Here is a 21,797-nt window from a genome sequence, read left to right as displayed (position 1 = left end):
GTTGCAAAGGTCTTGAGAGAGCTCTTTGCTTTTACCCATCATGAGATGTTTGTTGTGTGACACCTTGGTAATGAGACACCTTTTTATAGGCCATCAGTTGGGACTGAACCAGCTGATGTTAATTTGCACTGACAAGGGGAATGATTGCTTTCTAATTACTGATAGATTTCTGCTGGTGTCTTGGCTTTCCATGCCTTTTTGCACCTCCCTTTCTTCATGTGTTTTTTCCGTGTCATTCAATTTTATTACACACAACCTAATTTATAGACTTATTTGTTTGGTTTTCTTTGTATGTATGGATTACTTGGGTTGTTATCGACATCTGGTCAAAATTTCACGTCAATGGCACCTTTAGAAATATATTTACTGAGAAAAATGGTGATGTGTTCTTATTCTTAATACTTATTTTACCTGCTGTACATCTCTTTAAAACTAGATGAGCACCAGCTCAGATAATCTTGCTTTTGCAGTTAATATACAATTCCTATGAAAAAAAAGTGTTCACACTCCTTTGAAGTTTTAATGAAACAATATAGCACTAATGTCCTTAAGGAGTTGAATATTTTGATATTTAAATGGTTTCTGTAGCTGAAAGTATGCAGAACTAGTTAAAGTCCAAAAATGTACGGAAGGAATATAAATTGCATTTCCTGCAGAAAGTGTGAGTGAATGCTGACAGCTGAAATTGCAAAGCGTTGCTGAAAATACAGAAGCATTAAAATGCAAAGACATTTCAGACAATGCTGAAAAATCTGAAAACAGAAATAATAGTAGAACTTTATTACCTAAAGAAGCTAAGAGCTGTACTTTTACACAACTTTTATGTATAGGTGGGCTGTGGCAGGAGAACTTCAGTCATTCCATGCCAGCAGGTGTTTTATAGGTAAACTGTAGGGGATGGCCCAGTAACCAGTGTGTCGAAAAGGAGATTCCATGTTACCTGACCACTGGGGTTTTATTCCTCGTACACGTCAAATATGTAGCGACGGGAGAGATAAACTCTTCAATCAGAAAACCAAGGTTACAATGTAATCAAACAGTCAGCAATAAGTAAGCAATCAGCAAAGGCAAACGGGCAATCAAAACCCATCATGAGCAGACAGAACGACAGAATGATCAGGTGATTAACTGTGAAGTGGATGCAAACCATGGACGCACAACCCTGCACAGAATACTAAGGATACCTCTTGACCAGACCCTCTTGAGTTTCTTGATTTAATTATTCAGGATTTTCATTTAATTTGTAAGTGTCCAAGTCCTGTCATCCACAGCCTGAAGAGTCATTTATTCCCATCAGCATCATATACTCTCCATTAGTCATTTTGAGGAATCTCTTTTTTTTTTTAAACTGTTGTTTCTGTATGTAGCCAGACAGCAATTCCGTCTAAGTGACTGTATATTGAAAAGAAGGAGCACTTTATTGGTTACAGTGATTTTTCAAAAAGTCAGTTCAACTAAATTACAGCAGATATTTCTCCTTCTTACCTTGAGCTATAGTTGTTTTCTTTCGGTGAGGTTTTAAGATAAAGAGATTTCTGCCTCCACTCCAATACAATACAATGAAGGTGAATGGAACTTTCTTTTTAGTGCTCATATCAAGGAAAAGTTACATTTAAAAAACTCATTAGCAGCCTATAAACAAAAGGTCCATATCCAGTGCATTGGAGTGGCAGCAGACATTTCAGATGTAGTTATCTCAAAACCTTAGCAAATAAACCAAAACCAGCTGCAAGAAAATACAGCATACGGGTTAAATGGAAGAAGAAAATAATTATACGGGGGAACTGAACTGAAGGTAACAAAACTAGCAATCAGGTTGAGAAAACACATAGAAGCAGAATGGAAAGATTTAAAAGAGTTTTTTTCGAGACAGCTGCATCTAAACAAGCAACATGAATGAGTCTGACATGTGGAGAGACTAACAGACACAAACACTGTTGATAGAGCTCAGCTGAGTCACCAACAGGGAAGCTAAACTGTGCAGACTGACCACTGGCAACATTAATCAAGCATCTGTTATTGTCCAGTCCGTTTGCCAAGGTGGGTCTACCGCCGTGGACACAGAGGGGAGTAAGGCTCATCCAGATGCTGCTGTCACACATCAAAGGTCAAAGGTTGTGTTTTATTCAAGCTCTACCAGCAGGTCTCCCTCTCCCACGGTCTCCCCTGGCTTACAGTGGACACTCTTAACCTGGAGGGCAAATGCACAGTTAAAAATGAAAACTCTAAAGGCCCATACATACAGAATATTATTATTTTCCTTGTTTTCGATTTAATAAACATGTGCCTATGACCTCCATGATTATTTATCAATAATGCTCCCAATAACTGCACCAGCAATTGTGGACTGGGTCATTATTCAAATCTGTAAACTAGTCACCGACGATAATAACAACAGTAGCTCCACTGCCAGTGTTTTTATATTGTTACCTTTGCTTGCCTGGCAGCAGTCAAACTGTTCTGCATCTTCATGGCTTCGATCACACAGATCTCCTGACCCTCTGCAACCTACACACACACACACACACACACACACACACACACACACACACACACACACACACACACACACACACACACACACACACACACACACACACACACACACACACACACACACACACACACACACACACACACACACACATTGGAGTCCATCCTATAATGTTCGCAGTTTGTCTCTCAGTACAATAAAACATAACTGAATCAAAAGCTTATCATGGCACCTACATTACAAACAACCACTGCTCACTCAACTTAGATTTGGCTGACCAAGGGGGCAGAGGTTACATATTGCAGCACATGTACTACATAGAAGCAGATGGACACAAGAAAATACCACCCATATGCGAAAGTTAAACTTGTCACTCCAAAACCATGAGTTTGCTGCAATGACAACCTCAACTCTTCTGGTTTCAGACTTTCCACTATATTTTGGAAACTGACTGTAGGATTTGTTCCCATTCAGCCAAAAGAGCATTCACACCAAATCAGCCGTTGCGGCGATTAGCGCAAGATTGTGCAGCGGTGTGAGAGTGTCACTTAAATGGCCCAAATGAGTGACACTCAATTTCATTGGGCCATTGATCGCCAGTTATATGATCAGCCGCCGCAGCATGACATCAGGTTCTCTGAAAGTTAATTCCGTTTCAAATTTTCGCAGCAAGGTGCTGCATTTTTTTCCGCTATCCTGCAGTCCCCACCGCCGCAGTCATAAGGCACTACCCACATTCAAATGAAGGAGAGGACTGGCGTTTTGGCTGCAACAACCTTAGTGAGGGACAATACTGATATTGGGTGATAAGGTCAATATTTCAGCGTTTTTTCAACTGGGAAAACCATTTCTTTATGAAGTTGGCTCTGTGCATGTTGAAACAGGACAGGGACAAATCCAAACTGCTGAGAAACACTATTGTCTAAAATGTCACTGTATGCTGTTGCATCAGTATGTCTATAAAATAGTCTGCAACTAGGAATTTCAGTTTGTTGAGTCTCTCCTGTAATATCAGGTTAAGTGGATAAAGATTTCCCAGGCAGTGACATGACTTAAGAATTGCCGTAGATCTTGTCTGCAGGTGTGAAGTAAACCTCTACATGTTGGGATGTGTTACCGTGTCTCCAGGCTTGACGGACACAGCCACCACTGTGCCTGGCATCGGTGAACGCAGGAGGCTGCTGGTGTCTTCTGGAACTTTTTCTGGCATGTAGGAGTTTAACTCGGCAGCCAACTTTGACAGAACGCGAACCTTAAACTACATAAAAATACCCAGTATAAGAAACACAGGAAAGAGGTTTCTTGTACTGATCAAGGGGAAATGCTATATATTAAAGTGAAGACAAAACAGCAGGGAGTGTTTACAGGTCTTGGCGAGGAAAAGGTAGAATTTATTGTCTTTCTTTCAATACACAATATTCAGTATACGGGGAACAAAATTGAGTTTATTACAGTGCTACAGTTTACACAATAAAAACAAGTTCAATAAAGAAGACTTGACCCTTTTGTGGCTGCAGAGAAAGTCTGATAAATGTCCTCAAGTGAAAGTGATGTCACCCGAGTGTTGGTTAGGGCATTGAACATTTATTTGGGAATTCAGTTCTTACATATAATTACAACCATGGGTTTCTTGGAGAATTTATTCATGTTAATTAAGGTTTGCTTCGATTGTCCATCAATAAAAAGTACAGAATACTGCAAGCAAAGTACATGTATTTATCTTTTGTGATAATGTGTGATATTCTCTGACTGTAAATAAAATAAAGCACTGGAAATGTTTAGTTAAAATACTTCTATTTATAAGTAATATCTTATCTGTTGGACTTCTGGATCCAATGACCTACTTTAAGGTCAAAATGACCACGTTTCTTCTCTATGTGGGAGCTCACACTACACACTATCACACAGGCTGCTGTCTCTAGTTCTCAATCTATCTAAGCGGGCTATTGTATAAAGTGCGATTGTGTAGTTGCAGATCTGTGTAGACATGCAACCTTACCGCTGTGCCCAGGTACTGTAGGACAATCCTTCCTGAAGCATCTCTGGACAGACACTAAAATAAAAAACAAAATATCAGTTGCCCTGCTTCTGTAGCGTCGAGAATTTTGTAATTCCTGGTGATTTTTTAGCTCTCACTGTGTGGTTAGTGTGAGGTAAAAACAATATGATAAAATTATATAATTCAACAACCTGAACCTGTGTGTGTTACCTGTAGCATCCTGTGTGTGCTGTTGATGGTGAGTGGCAGCAGTGGGGAGGCCAGGTTCCACTGTCCATTGACTTCCACCTTACCTCCATCCACCTCCACCTACAGAGACAAACACAGATTATTTTGTTCGTAAGTGTCCTCATGGCTGCGAAGGCTCAGACTCATCACCCAGAGACAGTGACATCCTGTTGCAAATCTACACAGGGTCTGTTTTAATTTACATACTTGATGCTAATGCATCACAGCTTGATGTTTTTTTTGCTATTTTTCCAGTAGAGCCGATTCTAATGCTTCAGGGACACTCTGTTGTCGGCCAAAGATATTGATATACCTCATTTGTTCATAGAAAGACATTAAATACTCACAGTATAAATGTTTCCTGATTTGGTCACATCCACAGAATGGTGTCCCTCGTCCAGCTCCACACAAAGCTCCCAATGGCTACATTCCACAGGAGTGGAAAACACCCTGCAAAACACACACACCAGTGTCATCTAGTTGAATGACACCTTATACGTAGCATTCTGTGTGTACATCCCAAGTCTCTTATTTGTCATTTCCTCAATCCTCGCTTGAACTGGAAGTTGTTCTGCGCCAAGCTCTTATTTCTGCTCTGAGGAGCGAGGAGGGATCTCTGAGGAGCCATGACGCACAAGATCAGCCTTCCAGGAAGCATTTTAACGGCCGACACACCCCCTCATTGTTCATCAGTTATTTGATTGGACGCTGCAGCTGATCGGATTGATCTCAACTTCTCAACTTCCATACCAGAGTGAAGACAGATCAGAGATTAAACTCTAGTTTTATATTTGATTAGTTTTCTGATTCACCATCTGGTTTCAATGTGTTTATTGTCGTCTGAACAACAAAAGGACCACAAACAACTTTCTTCATTTATTAGAAAGATTTGTCTTTTCATAATCTGATATCAACCTCAATAACTTTTATTATGGAAACAATTAAAGTCAGAGAGAGCTGGAGAGAAGAAACACTTTTTACATCATTTATCATCATTTCATTCAGTCACGTGAGGCTGATCGTTCCTGAGTGTCGGGTTTGATGAGTTACCATCAATTATCATTATCATTTAAATTGAACCTGAAACATGGAGCCTAATAAATTAATTCCAGTGTTCAAGAGAAACCATAATCATATTCTGTGTTATTTAATAATTATAGTCAAAATGACTTAGTACTTGACTATGTTACCACTTGTTTCTAGTTTCTGGGTGGTGTTGAACAATTTCGCTTGTCAGCAAAATCCAGACAAAATATTCCACTATCTTCAATAAGTAAAATCTTGATTATTTCTAAAGACATAATAAAAACAAAAAGTGGACTATCTACTGATTTGCCAGTTTGACATCTTGCACCAACTGCATCTGCTGCTAATTCAACCGTCTACTACAGCCAACACAGGGCAGCTGTGTAGTGCGAGCACTCAAGAATGTGCAAAACTCCACCGAGTAACTTGATTGGCAGACAAAACTTGTACATAGCGGTTTGTACTAAGATAACTGTTGAGGGAAGGAGCTCCACTCTGTAACACAACTGTACAATTGTGAGTGTTTTCCTGGTTCCCATAACACAAATGGAGCCATATGGCTCCAAAAGGTGAAAGTAAAGAGAAGCACAATGCAATTCTGTCCTTTGTTAGCTCCCAAGTACACCCTATATTTTTTACTTTTTAGTAATCTCTTATCTAAATACGTTTGCTTCTGCATCTTGTGCATATGGTATTTGAATTGTTAAATGCAGATGTGTTATCATTATTTCTCAAAATAAAATGACTGTGTCCCTAATTTATTTTACTTTAATGCCCCTAAAATATAAGTAAATAAAAGTAAGAGTGGAGCCCTGCAACAGTACCAGACAGCATGCACAATTGGTCAGCCAAATATGCAGCTTTTTTAACTTCAACATTTTATTTTCCACTATGTTGATAATGTGGTGAGGCTCTATGAATACACTGCATTTTTCAGGAAATGGTTCACTGACTGTAATGAGCGTGTTGTGCCCTTGTAGCCCCAACGACATCGAGCTTGCTGGTGTCCTCACCTCAGGTTACCCAGGACCTTCTGTGAACGGAGCTGAGCAGTGATGTAGAGCGCTGCTGCGGTGGCCAACAGCTCCCTGCGTTGGTCTTCCTCCAGCTGGTGACCCTTAAAGCCATCGGGGTAAACCTCCGGCAGGAAGTTGGTGCTGATGTCACCAGAGATAAACCGGGGGTGGGTGATGATTTCACGCAGGAGGGGAATGTTGTGAGTCACACCTGGAGAGAAGATCACCAAACTGTTTTACGGAATGAAAAATAAGTTAATGTCCAATTTAAGTGTGTCTGAGCTGAGATTTATTGTGAAAATCTGTTGTGTACCTCTGATAACATAGTTATCCAGAGCGTCCTCCATCCTGGCAAGAGCTTCAGCTCGCGTAGCTCCATAGGTAACCAACTATAGATAGATACCAGAGGAAATGATTGCACCACAAACCCTTGTGGAATTCTGTAATCTACTTTCTTGTTGTGACCATCTGTTCCTAAAATAAGGAACACATTATTTACAAAAGCATTATACATTCAATACATCACTGACCTTAGAGATCATGGGATCATAGTAGATGCTGATGTCACTTCCCTCCTCGATTCCACTGTCTACACGGACCTGACAGAGCAAGGAGCAGACGAGTAAATATTGGCAGGACACTTGCCAGTCACTCAGGGAGTCTGAGTGGATTGTGTGTGAGGAGGATATCATTTGAAAAAGAAATAAGGTAAAACTTCAAACTACAGTATCTGAGAGAGGGTTGAGAGCTCTTCTCTGATGCACCTCTAATTTGTTGTGTAGGCTGTGGTGGTCTGTTACACAAACATCTTGCCCTGTCAAGCTTTAAGTCCCGTGTCTCACTCACGCGCGCACACACACACTTACATTGCTGAGGTTGAGTGGCTCTTGATATTGAGACAGTCGTCCAATGGAGGGAAGACCAAAAGACTTGTAAGGATCCTAACGGAACAAACAAGAATAACGGTGGACAAATGGAAAACACTAAAGCTACAGGTTTCACTCACAGCAGTAGCTCAAGCAGAATGTTGCACAAACAAAGGTTTAAAATGGAAATCATTTTATTTAATCCCTCTTCATAATGTTATCTAACATTAATCAAAGTACTTCATAATTGCTGGTCACTTACTGACATTTTTTTGCAAGTATCTATTGCCATCATTTTATAATAAAGCAAACTAGGACCACTTAGTCACTTATGACATTATAACGCATTGTTATAATGCATTATGGGAAGTTTATAATATATTACAGCTATGTGAATTATAATACACCATGATCCTTGCAAAAACATGTATGACGTATCGTGGGACATGTGGGCAACTGTGGCTCAGTAGTAGAGCGGGTCGTCCTTCAATCAGAGGATTGGCGGTCCCCGGCTACGCTAGTCCATGTCACATGAATGGGACATGAGACTAGAAAAGCGCTATACAAGTGCAAGTCCATTTAATATTTACATATAATATTTACATATAATATATATATATATATATATATATATATATATATATATATATATGTATAATATGTACCTAATAAGTCATTATAAAATGCTTTACGATGTGTAATGATTATAGCTAAAAAAGCATTATGAATATTTATGCTTATAACTATAATTTGACTCTGTTACAAGCAGTTCATAACACAACATAAGTAAGCCAATAATACATTTTAGACATGGATAGATTGTTACCAAGATGTCTTCTACAAACACCACGATTATTACATCTTGTACAGACCTCAGCATAGACTCGACTCTCAATGGCCCAGCCGTTTATTGGGATATCTTTCTGTTTGTGCTGCAGTTGGTAACCCTTGGCAACCCTGATCATCTGCTCAACCAGGTCCAGGCCAGTAATACACTCTGTAATCGGATGCTCCACCTGGGATCAAAGGTTAAACACAGAAGATACAGTTTCTAGAAGCACATTTGTAGTGTGCTTGTTAAGCATGAAACCCTAGGAACCCTTACTGGCACAACTTAAAGTCTTCATCAGCAGATCAGCAGTTTGCTCAGTTCTCATGGATTTAGTTAAAGATTGTCTAGTCAAACTCCATGCACCGATGATGACTTGAGATGTGGCTGAAAGCTCCGGAAAAGCTTGTAAATATAACTTAAGTTTGTTATTCTCTTGGGGCACAGCTGGGAACCTTTGTTGCATGTTGTTCCCCAGCTCTCTCTACACTCAATTCCTGTCATCTCTTAACCGTCTCTATAATATAAGCCACACAATGGCCCAAAAATATACATGAAAATAATATTATACATCTCCCTATTATGTACATTGTGAAATGTGTTTGGGCATCAGGGTTGTGGGAAATATACTGGCTAACTTCACATTAAATGTCATTCAAAACAGTGCAATAAAAATGATCATTTTGAAGCGGCCTAGTAGTTGAATGGCTACAGGGTATTCCACATAAAGACATCGTCCACGGTTTAATTCAATGTCATGGCCCTCGATCTACCCTTGTCTCCTGTCTCAGCTTCACTGTCAATGGTCACACAAGTTGGCCGACGGATGTTACTTGTTAAGCTCTTCTAAACACACCATCTTTATCTAAACTCATTTACCACTAGAAGGTGTAGAGCTCGGCAGACTGTCAGCTGCAGGTTCCTTCGGTGAGAATATGAACACAGCACTCTCATTGATGCTCCTGCTAGGTACGAAGTCCACAAGCCATGTGGTGGTCCCCCTGGACTCCACATGAGAAACATACAAAAGGTGGCAAATGCTGACCATCCTTCCCTCACTGCAGTCAGACCTGGCATATTGGAAAACCATATTGGTGTTCTGTGGTTGGAGCCAGGTTCCCACAATACTGTGCTGCAGACTTAATGTCTCATATGGGTCTGCCCCATAAATGAGTGAAAAAATGAGTGCCACACGTGGTCCAGATGTTGTGGGACAGGATTGGGAAGGTGGATCTGTTTGCCTCATGAGAGAACGCAAAATGTTCACTGTGCTCCTCCATAAATACACGAGACCACCCTCCACTAAGAGTGGATGCATTCTCTCACCGACCTTGGCCTGGAGATCTCCTTTACGTATTTCCCACAGCTCCTCTGATTGCTCATCTTTTAGCACGTATTCAGGAAGAGAATTTAACGGTCATTCTGGTGACACCAGAATGCACAATACCTCGTGGCCCTCCCATGGCGCAGAGATGCACAGTCACAGCTGCAGTTAGGATTGTGCTCCAATTCCCCTCTGGAATTGCGCATGCATGCGCGCACACACACACACACAGACACACCTGTAGTCGTGTGTTCATCTCCAGGAAGAAGAAGTTCTTTTTAGAATCCACCAGGAACTCCACGGTGCCAGCAGAGGAGTACTGCACAGCCTTGGCCAGCAGCACTGCCTGCTCGCCCATCGCCCGCCGTGTCACTGGGTCCAGGAAAGTACTGGAGAGGACACAACACTAGACACTCAGACACACCTCAGTGGTGCAAATGGCGAGTCTAACATTCAACAAACCCATCTTATTTAGATACATACTGAAAACTCACAAATGTAAGAATCTTAATGCTGAATATTGTATGGGTGGCCGGGCTGCCACGATGTCCTGCTGCAATGATGTACGAGGTAGATGCAGAAGACTTACAAAATGAAATAACATTGTCGAACAATCACTCTTTTAGGCCTAGGCTAGGGCGTCAGCTTACTATTTCATATACGAAACATTTACATTTTAATTCTGATTCACCTTAACAAATAAAACTAATACTTTAAAAAAAACATTCACCACATACCGAACAATGCTGGCGAGGCACTTAAGGATGTTACTAAGTGTTTTTAGGCATTTGCTATAAAACTTTTCAAACTCAACATTAACATTCTAAATGGGCACTTTGTATTTCCTGTTGCAATGAATGTGAATGCACTGGCTAACAATGAAAAGGTCTTCTGTCTAAATGATATAGTAGTTACACACTAATACATCTACATCCTGTAAAAGACAGAAGTTATCTAATTAGGTGTGGAAACCCTGAAATGCACATATTCATATATCAATCTTAATGACTCAGCCATATATTAGAGAACATAAAGGGAATTAAAACAGATGAACTGAAATTCAAGTAAACAGATAGGAATTCAGCTCTGAATGATTGGAAGTCACCTTTATCAAACTACTAGAAGATAATGTGTTAACCTTAACCCTATGCAGCTGCTTTAGTTCTCTAAACCACACACATTCATGCAGATAGACGAGCCTCAGACATATAGCTTCATAATCCTACTATCTAATCTAGGGCTGGGCAATATGGAGAAAAGCAAATATTAAAATATTTTTTGTAATTAACTTGATATTGTTGACCATTGGTGCTTTTACAAAATATTATAATATTTACAGATATTTCCACAAATAATATTTTTGATAAATAATAATCAGTAATGTTGATATAGTCACAAAGTGAGCAAGGACAAATAATTGTAGAACTAGAAAAGTATTGTTCAGAAAAAAACTTCACGTTACTGTAATGCAGCCTTTAAAACCAGGAAAATAACTAATATTGCTTTCACAAGAATGGGGCGGACGGACAGATGTACGTACAGACGGACGTACAACCTGAAAACATAGTGCCTCCAGCTGTGGCTTTCGCAGGTGCAGAGGTTAAGAAAATGGTAAATGGACTGTACTTGTACAGCGCCTTTTCTAGTCTTCCGACCACTCAAAGCGCTTTAACACTACATCATTCACCCATTCACAACAGGGACCACCATACAAGGTGCCAAAAATGTCGTCACTTCATCATTTCATCCTATCGGTCATATAGGTGTGTAATTGTCATAATTAACATATGAATTCTTGAGTTGTGGCCAAAAACATGTATTGTGAGGTCACAGTGACCTTTGACCACCAAAATCGAATCAGTTCATCGTTGAGTCCAAGTGGACGTTTGTGCCAAAATTCATGTTCATGAGAATGGGATGGACCTACCGATGGATGGACAACCCAAAAAACATAAACATCATTTTTTTTTAAAGGCAAAAGAGCAAATACAGTTTCTCACTAACCTGGGGGCTTCTTCCACCACCTTCTGGTTCCTCCTCTGGATGGAGCATTCTCTCTCATTCAACCACAGAGCATTACCATGTCTATCTGCCAGTACCTACAACACAAACAGCATTCTATGGTTCTCTCTGGGGAAGGACAGGCGATAGGAATTTATTGAGTCATTTTTATCTTTTGACGTTTTTGTTACAATAGCTTTTTTGAAACAGCAAGTTTTACATTTATGGACATTCATGTCAATGAAGTGTAATAATTCAAACTATACATCCTGATCACACTCAGATTGACAGATTGTCAATATTGAATATCAGACATCTGTGTGCATGTGTGTTATACCTGTATCTCAATGTGTCTGGGGTTGTCTATGAACTTCTCAATGAGCAGCCTGTCGTCTCCAAAGCTGGATGCTGCCTCCTGGGAAGAGAACCGGAAGCCTTCCCTGTAACAGAACACATACACACAAAAGCTGCATCAGAAATAAAGGTCGCAAATACAAACATCAGTCTTTCCAGTGGTCTGTAGTAGTATAAAGTAGACATAGAAACAAGGTCTCTACTAATAACAGCAGTAAGAAAGAAAAGTAGCTGAGGTCTTGGAATCAGGACTAAACAGTGAAGCAGCAGGGAGTTGATGAAGATGATTAACAAGCCGAAGATGTAACTGTAGAAATAGCATAAGGAGAGTAAACTGAAGTTGTTGAATTAGAAGAATTTTAATCAACAGTTAAAGTCAAAAATAAGCTGCAGGAGAAGTTATTGTATTTGGTTGTTGTCATTGTGCTATTATTTTAAATAGAAGGTTTTGCAGTAGTATCTGAGCTTTAGTAGTTTAAGTCATTCTAGTAGCACACACAGTAATTGTAGAAGTAGGTTAACTCCCCATCTTTTTCTTTAAGCATTATCATGAATAAAGTTGTCAAAAAGAAGTAAATGTTAGGTAGATTGACAGAAATAGAGGTAAACAAAACCTAGTCTCCTCATCATTCCAAGAAACCCTCATTCCTTTCCCTCCTCCTCCTGCAGATGCTTTGATCATCACGGGATAGCCTATATCAACAACACAAAGATAAAGCATCACCACAACTGTAAAGGTGCATGTTCACCTTCTTTTAACCACATACATTTGACCAGAAGTACCTCCAGCAATAAGATGTGACATGAACATCAAAGTAGGCTACTGGACAGTCAACAAAAATACATCCAACAATGCAGTGTCAGACAGCTGTAATATTTGCCAATAGAGTTCCAGTTTGAATCCAAAGTTTAAATATTTGTAAGGGACATTTATGTAATGGCAGTTTCGGTATTTTAATGATTTCTACAACCGTTATCCCTAAAAGAATGATTGGGAAATGTACTTCTTTGTCACAGAAAAAATGAGAGAAGTTAGCCACAATAGGAGTCTCTATCATTCAGCGGTAAAATTAGTCAATGAAAGTTGCAATGTGTGTATCTTGCCATTTTATTCCTGCAATTCAGAATATTACAGGAACTCGTCTGGTACCATGTCTCCAGCACAAACACATGGTAAATGGAAGGCTTTCCACTGCCTCAAACATGTAAACAAATCGATGTGCAAGTTGCACATAATGTAGATCCCTGTGCAGTTTAATATAATGGCCATTTTAGACGGCTTCTTTCTGGGTTTACTTTCGGTCGGATTTAAAGACAAGTGTTTGGAATTATTCATATAAAAGCCATGTATATTTAAAAAGCTATGTGAGGCTTTGCACTCGCCACCTCTGTTGTAGAAGGTAGCATGACACAATGTCCACATTTATGGGAAATAAACCAGGTTGAAATCACTTGGCTACAATAACAAGAGGTATGTTTGGAGGAGAAAAGGTGGAGCTGGTGCACTGCATCAAGTGGCACCTGCCCACACTGCCAAAAGTACCAATACCTGGTTTAATGACCACGGTATCACTGTGCTTGATTGGCCTGACCTAAACCCCAGAGAGAATCTATGGGGTATTGTCAAGAGGAAGATGAGAGGCACCAGACCAAACAATGCAGACGAGCTGAAGGCCCCTATCAAAGCAACCTGGGCTTCCGTAACACCTCAGCAGGGCCACAGGCTGATCGCCTCCGTGCCACGCTGCATTGATGCAGTAATTCATGCAAAAGGAGCCCCGACCAAGTATTGAGTGCATACTGTACATACTTTTCAGTAGGCCAACATTTCTGTATTAAAAATCCTTTTTTTTAATTGGTCTTATGTAATATTCTAATTTTCTGAGATACTGAATTTGGGGTTTTCATTAGCTGTAAGCCATAATCATTAAAATTAAAAGAAATAAACACTTGAAATATATCACCCTGTGTGTAATGAATCTATATAATATATGAGTTTCACTTTTTGAATTGAATTACTGAAATAAATTAACTTTTCGATGATATTCTAATTCATTGAGATGCACCTGTATATACATACATACATATACATTAGCAGAGGCTTTTATCCAAAGCGACTTACAATTCAGATTCTATCACAATTCTACACCGTAGGCACAACTACAGGAGCAATTTTGGGGTTAAGTGTCTTGCTCAAGGACACATCGACAAGCAACTAGCGGAGCCGGAGATCGAACCGCCAATCCTCTGATTGAAGGCCCTGCTATCCACTTCGCAAGTCGCCCATACCTATACACACACACACACACACACATATACAGTATATATATATATATATACACACACACACACACACACATATTTTACACTGCCAATGTGTGGAGAAGTGATGACATACCAATGTCCTGTGAGATCTTCACAGCTTCCTCAGCAGTCTGACACAGAGAGAGGCTTATGGTTACTGAAGATGAACCAAAGCATTACTGACAACTATGGTCTCATCCCTGCTTTGAACTGGCTCGTCAACGTTCTGTGAGTAAAACTTATCTTGATGGTTTCAAATATGAAGCACTCATGTTTCTAGATTAAACTGTCATTGTGTAGTGTTGTTCTATTGGATCACTCAGGTTGTGAGGAGATGTAGAATACTGAAATATAATATAATATTAACACTGGACTTGCACAGTGGATTCGTCAGGAAACAGGAACTCGTCTTGTTTGGGACTCTCATCTACATTAAACATGTTATTAGCATGTGATGACTGTTGGTGTTTTTCTAAATTTGTTGTTTCTGGTAAAAAATGTTTTGTGTATGGGTTAAAAGACAAAATGTATTATTGTTGATACAGGACACAGTTAACCATACTTTTGGTATTGCCCATTACTGTCCATAAACAATAATACGGATTTTTACAAATGAATGAATGAATGAGTGGCGACGAACATTCCTCTCCTGCACTTGTTCTTGCTGCATACAGGCATTTCTCTGTGTATATATGTGTGTGTGTCCGAACCTTGACGACTCCATCGTATCCTGGGATGGTGTTGACCTTAGCAGTCTTAGCGATCAGCTTACTCTCAATTTTATCTCCCATTGCCTGGATAGCATGAGTGTCTGGACCAATGAATGCCACGCCCTCTGCTGCCTAGCAACAAAACAATAACACCATGAAAGTTAGTTACCATGTCTGATTTTTGTGGCTCAGGAGACAGAGCGTGTTGTTCACGAATCAGAAGTTCGATCCCAAGCTCCTCCAGTCTGCATGCCAAAGTGTCCTTGGGCAAGATATTGAAACCCCAAAATTGCTCTCGAAGGCTGTGCCGCGTGTGTGCGTGCGTGTGCGTGTGTGTGCGAATGAGCATTAGATAAGTTCCTGAAGAGCAGGTGGCCCTTTGCGTTGCAGCCATCAGTGTATGAATGTCAGCTAACTCTACTAGTCTCACACCATGTTTGCATGTATAAATCTATCATCCACCTTCCTAAAAAGAGATGAAACAGAATACTGTTTTTTTTAACCATAATTTAGTTACTACTATTGGAATTGAAAGTAAAATTTGAGCCTGGTCATTTCAAGCAATAGCTCAGCATTTTGGTAAATACATATGTGCTTTTGTTTCAGAGAGTGAAATGAAAAGTTCAATATCAATCTCATGTCTCTGTGTAGTACAGCTACACTGTGCTAGAGTCAAAAATGCTAAAACTATTCCTTGAAACACGAATGCATAAACTTTTATTTTACGCATTCAATATGAATAAAAAGTGATGATCTGACTGGAGGTGTAGTTTCCAACATAATAACTGTGATGGACCTTGAGCTGAGATCGAGTTGTCACACGTGCTGATCCCAAGGTCAAAAATGAACTATACTCAACTGCTGCTATATCTTTGTGAAAATATATAGGAGCTGTTCAAATACCCATTATTACCCACAGTTAGCATGACAGCTTCAGTAAATACTATGAAGGCAAATCACTGTCAAAATCCGAGCGCGCAAATGAGATCCATGCGCGCGCGAAAATCAAAACAGCCGCGCACGTATTTTACTTTGACGAGCGCTTTTACATTACTCCGCGAGCAAAATATCGTCTTGCGAGCAGAATTCACTCTCGCGCGAGCAAAAGTTGCTCGCGAAGCTTCAACCCGCTCGCTCGCGAGTCTTTTACCTGCTCGCTCGCGAGCAGTTTTTCTTTTTGACAGTAAGTGGGCGGACCCAGTCGCCATTGTATCTCTACATCTAATTGGTTATAATCCTCGTCTTGGGATAAACCGGATATCACTCTGACGCAGACTATAGGGGGAGATTTTCAGATTGCAGGTCAGGGGAACTATATTAAATCTCTTCTGTAAACACAACACTATGATTAAATATGATCACATCATGTTTTAATCAATTAAGATCAAAGAGTTTCTTTGAGCTGTTTGTCACAAGAGGTTTGAGTATCAAACACACATTGTCTGTAATAGAATGATGGAGTGAATTTAAACCAATCTGAGCAACTTGACTTTAACACATTTTTAATTATTGTATTTAACAACTCTATTAACATAATTTGTATTTGATCAGCCTCTACAGTCTGAAAAGTTTACAAAACCTGTCAGACAAATGTAGAACATCCTGAGATGTAGTGGAGTAGTGTTGAGTGGCGGATTGAAAACCACCTCTATCAGAACTAGCTTCTGTGTCAGAGTGATATCCGGTCTATCCCAAGACGAGGATTGTAACCAATTAGATGTAGAGATACAATGGCGACTGGGTCCGCCCACTTACTGTCAAAAAGAAAAACTGCTCGCGAGGGAGCAGGTAAAAGACTCTCGAGCGAGCGGGTTTAAGCTCCGCGAGCGACTTTTGCTCGCGCGAGAGTGAATTCTGCTCGCGCAAGACGACATTTTGCTCGCGGAGTGACGTAAAAGCGCTCGTCAAAGTAAAATACGTGCGCGGCTGTTTGATTTTCGCGCGCGCATGGATCTCATTTGCGCTCTCGGATTTTGACAGTGATTTGCCTTCATAAAATACACTTTAAGTGCATCAAAGCACGGTACACTTGTTACAACTCAAAAAGCTACTGCTTACATTGTAATGACAGAGTCACCATGTTTACAAAGGTATAGCCGAGCTACGTCACTATAATATAATCTCACCACGCTTACTCTCCAAAGTAATGCAAGTCTCCAAATTCCCAAGTCCAAGAAGAGACAAACCCAGTGTCCATATATGTGTGTGTGTGTGTGTGTGTGTGTGTGTGCGTGCGTATCTGTGAAAATAAGTGTGTGCCCGATTCTGTGTAATACTCACTAGTCGCTTTGCAAACTCTTTGTTTTCAGAGAGAAACCCATAGCCAGGATGAACCTTTATAGGGAAAAATAAACACAAAGTTATAGCTTCTAGCTCATAAAATCATGGTTGTATTATATAAATAAAAAAATGGAGAGAAGTATTTGGCACCACCAACATCATCTCACCAGATTACCGAGAGATAGTATACACACAGGTAAGCTGCTAACGGTGCATTAAGTGAACCTCTTGACACAGCTCTGTGTGTCATCGTTATCTTGATGAGCATGTGTATCAAGTACACAAAATGTACTGCATGCATGCTGTTTACCACAGTCACATAATGTAGGAAGAGCCATGTAAAAAGCTTACAGCTTGTGCTCCAGTCACTCTGACGGCATCCATGATGGCGTCCATGTTCAAGTAGCTCTTACTGGTAGGGGCGGGGCCAACACACACTGCTTCATCGGCCATCTTTACATGAACCTAGACACACACATACACCGAGAAGTTGAATTCAGATGTTAGCTTAGCAGTAGAAAGGGAGATGAAGACACACTTAGAACAAAGCTACCACCTAGTCCCATTGTCTGTTTATGAGTCACAAACCAAAAATCAAATCAAGACATTTTAAACTCAGTTTTCAGTCCACAAACACCCAGGCTTAAAAAGGAGTAGATGCTGGCAAGAATGAACCCAGATGGTGACTCACAGCACTGGAGTCGACATCACTGTGAACAGCTACAGTCTGGATGCCCATCTTGTGACAGGTCTTCATCACCTGATGGAAAAACACTCAACATTAACACTTCACTCAAGGATCAATGCCAAATACAGTGCAGTGATTTATATTGATGGCTACTGGTTGCTAAGAACAAAAGCAGAAAAAAAAGCAGCAGAAGCACAGCTTGTGATCAAAAGTGTTCAAAACTCTGCACTACTGAGTGCTTCATCTGCGGTGGTGTGGGATCAAGCTCCAGTGAGTGTATGTCTTCAACTGTAAACCAATAACAGTTTGAGTTGGATTTCATTTACAGTACATATATTTGTGTCAGCCAATCTTACCCTGCAGGCAATCTCTCCTCTGTTGGCAATAAGGATCTTATCAAAAGTCTGTGGAGGGAAACAGCAGACGGATTGTTGATCATTGACACATCAAGGAGGTCACTCCTCCTATTTGTCATTAATAGCACTTTCTTTACCGTCTAACTCCTGAGCAGGGCATTTTGTTTCAAAAATGACACCCGTACTTACCAATATCCACCCACATCTTGCCATACAACTATTTGTACATTTTTCCTCAGTGTCAACATCTGCTTGTTGAATACATCAATGGTTACAGTCAAACAGGGAGAAGGCCTTACCGTTTCATTGGGACTGTAGACAGTGGAGTATTGAGCGTTAGGGTGCACTGCACAGCATCTGGTCCGGAATGACGCATACTGCAAAACACATAGAGATACACAATATTAGGCTACTGTATAATTTCATTTAATTCACTGTTAAGATCACTTAGGGTAGTTGTAAGTGGTATGCGTTAGGTTATACGATTAAATCAACTCCATTTCTGAGGAATTTGGTGTATTAATTCCTTTTTTAATTTCTATGTCAAAGTAAAATGTGTTGCAAGAAAATCATCTGTATTTTCAGCAGGATCAGACCGGGCAATGGTACATCAAGATTTATTTTCTGGTTAAATGTAAAGCAAATTGATACAATGAATAATTATACAATGGTCAGTCTCGAGCCTTTGTTTGATCTCATTCTGTGTTGGAAGACTTAACCTCAATCATTAATCAAGGCGCATGCTGCTTCAAGTGTGCGCAAAGACATGCAGCTTACTGCAATTGAATGGCTACAGACCCCTGCTGCTTCTACAAGCTTTATTGGTAAAAGTTATTTATGAACTTAACTCAGCACACAGTGGCCTTAAAACTATTTTAACAGTGGGTTTGCACTTTTTGCCGCAGTTACTACAAACCACAACGACCTAACAATAGAACTGATCATTTTAAAACCATGTCTACCATTCCAGATATCCTTGCCTGTGAACCAGACAGATCTGTGAGCTCATGGCTTATTTGCTTGGTCAGATGTGTCTGGTCCACTTTGGACAGATTTCCAGCAAATCTGACCGGTTTAACTAATATGGGGTGTGTTTGAGACAATGACTGTACAGAGGAACACTGTTCAGGCATTTTCGCAAAAACAACCAAGATGGTTGCAGTTGATGTGAAACTGTTGCAGAGCAAATGAAACATAAGCTCAGTGATTTGACTGGTTCGAGGGCAAAGTAAAAACATCTTCTATCTTCAAATTCTGCTGCGAAAAACGGCAACACTCACTCACAGACATATTGACACTGCAACATCACAGCTCATCATCTCTGCATGCTGTAGTAGTCGGTTTGCATTTTCCCATCGCTCCGCACTACTCTACGTTTCTTTGATTTAATTGGTTGTAGGTCTATTCAATAGAGCGCTGAGGAATGAGTCCTAAAACCCCAAAATGAATTGCCTTCTTTTTAACTTCCGGTTCCCTCATCAAGCCAAGAGGTTTTCTGAATGGGTTGTTGGTTAGATGCCTGAAAATAAGGTCTGTCGTTAACACAAGTTTACCAGATTTGAAAGTTTTTTTTTCTATGACATGAGATGCGACGGCAAATACCCCACTCGTGAATTTTGAAACTTTTACGTGTCATAAAAAAGGCAGTCGCTTAACAAGTGATGAGATTATGAGACAATGAGACTAAATCTAGTCACTAGAACACCAGTCCGCCATTAATTTAGTAACGATGTAAAGTCATGTGACCGTGGTGTAGTTTGTTTATAGCTAAACATAACCTTTTTACTTCTGGCAATCGCCTTTACACTTATAAAAATCATGAAAGTGGCATAAATTTGTGGAGATTATCTTGCTGAACAAAACATGCAAGTATCATAATCATTTTGATTGTAAAAAAAGTGCAGGGATGAAAAACAAACATACATCATCTCTGTACTCTAATGTGCCCAGAAGCATCTTGGTCTATGCCCGTTGATAACATCCCTTGGAAAGTTTCAGACAAATTTGGCCTGGAGATGTCAGGACACAGGAATCCATTGTTTTCCACTGATTTCTGTCCAATATGAAAAATCTACCAGCAGATCCTTGAAATATCCTAGAGTTATTATTATATATGTCCATCACAGAGATTAGACAAGATAAGCAAGTCTGAAGCAAAGACCAATTGTAAGGTTGCACTGCACCACCTGATCGGTTATGCAATAGGGCTTGTTGGAGTGACAAAGAAAGAAATACGATTTTCTTTATGAGTGAAAAGAATTGTGAGTGAGGCCTTCTGATGCACAAGCCTTGAGGAAATGACCAACTCATATCAAGACAGAAGCAAAGTGGTTTGTAGAGATCAGTACAGATGTAGTTTTTAAACCATTTAAAGATCCTTTATTCGTTAACAATGTAGAAAATAACGTGCAAAAAAGCTCAGACGTATGCCTTCGTCAGCATGCATGCTCAGTTTTAGAACGAAAAATCCATGAAAGGATTCTGAGTGTAAACCATTTAGATTTACTTTGGCTGCTAAATTTTACCAAAAACACGTAGCCACTTGTTTTTGGTAAAATTTACCAGGTTACGATCATTTTGGCTTGGGGGGCTCCTAGCGGGCTGTGACCTTAGAGGACACAGTCAAAAAAAAAAACTTTGCAGTCGCAGTCTGGACCATTAACGCAGTCCAGCGGGGTCTTGCGAAGGCAACTAAAATGCAATAACAATGGATTCAACAGGATAGAAGAAATGTTCCATCATACCATGACATAGTTTATACACCCGTTTGGAGCACAGCGCGTCTGCGCGAGATAACGTCAAAGTCACACCTGATTTAACGTCATTCTCTTTCTGACTAAAGAAATCCACACACCTTTATTTACTTCAAGTTAAGCTTTAAACAAACAACTTTTCAACAACGTCAGCAGCGTGGCTGTATTTCTTTTTACCTCATCTAAAGAAGTTCTAGGTCTGTGTTATCATTATGCATGTTCCATCAAGGACTGTCCTCTCGGTAGTGGACTTTAGCAGGTCATGGACTATGCCGACATTTGTTATGTACGTCGCGTGCTGATAGTAAACACACAACTGTCAATGTTCAAGGAGCTCGCGCTCTGCGCGGTCACTTTGAGCAGCTCACCTTTACAGCTAACAGCAGTCTGTTCAGTGATGGAGGGAGCCTGTGCGCCGCCATGTTGCCAAACTGTGACGGACAACGACACACACCGACGTGATGACGTAATTTACAGAGACCTGAGTGGTTGAGAGAGAGGCGTCAAGGCCATTCAACTTTTTTTTCCTCTCAACTTTATTGAAAAGCTTAATTTGACATACCTGCAAA

The 21,797-nt window shown here is 40.1% G+C and overlaps 1 protein-coding gene across 1 annotated transcript; it reads right to left on the bottom strand.

Annotated features, from left to right (window-relative positions):
* Positions 1–753: 753 nt before the first annotated feature.
* pcca (propionyl-CoA carboxylase subunit alpha) lies at positions 754–21,694 on the bottom strand. Its single transcript, XM_076077042.1, has 23 exons — positions 21,597–21,694; positions 18,775–18,852; positions 18,476–18,523; positions 18,123–18,191; positions 17,783–17,896; positions 17,432–17,485; positions 15,152–15,283; positions 14,536–14,572; positions 12,752–12,830; positions 12,121–12,223; positions 11,787–11,881; positions 10,021–10,171; positions 8,502–8,645; positions 7,630–7,704; positions 7,294–7,362; positions 7,077–7,152; positions 6,761–6,974; positions 5,069–5,171; positions 4,704–4,802; positions 4,494–4,547; positions 3,612–3,752; positions 2,431–2,508; positions 754–2,191 (listed from the first exon to the last, which is right to left on the bottom strand). The coding sequence occupies exons 1-23, from the start codon at positions 21,648–21,650 to the stop codon at positions 2,123–2,125; spliced, it is 2,136 nt and encodes a 711-aa protein (XP_075933157.1). The 5' UTR covers positions 21,651–21,694; the 3' UTR covers positions 754–2,122.
* Between the last annotated feature and the right edge of the window lie 103 nt (positions 21,695–21,797).

The sequence above is a fragment of the Anarhichas minor genome, unplaced genomic scaffold (assembly GCF_050575085.1).
Source record: "Anarhichas minor isolate MPS153535 unplaced genomic scaffold, ASM5057508v1 ptg000058l, whole genome shotgun sequence".
Taxonomy (NCBI): Eukaryota; Metazoa; Chordata; class Actinopteri; order Perciformes; family Anarhichadidae; genus Anarhichas; species Anarhichas minor.
Note: the sequence above shows the minus strand (reverse complement) of the source record. Positions and strands in the feature narration are given on the sequence as shown.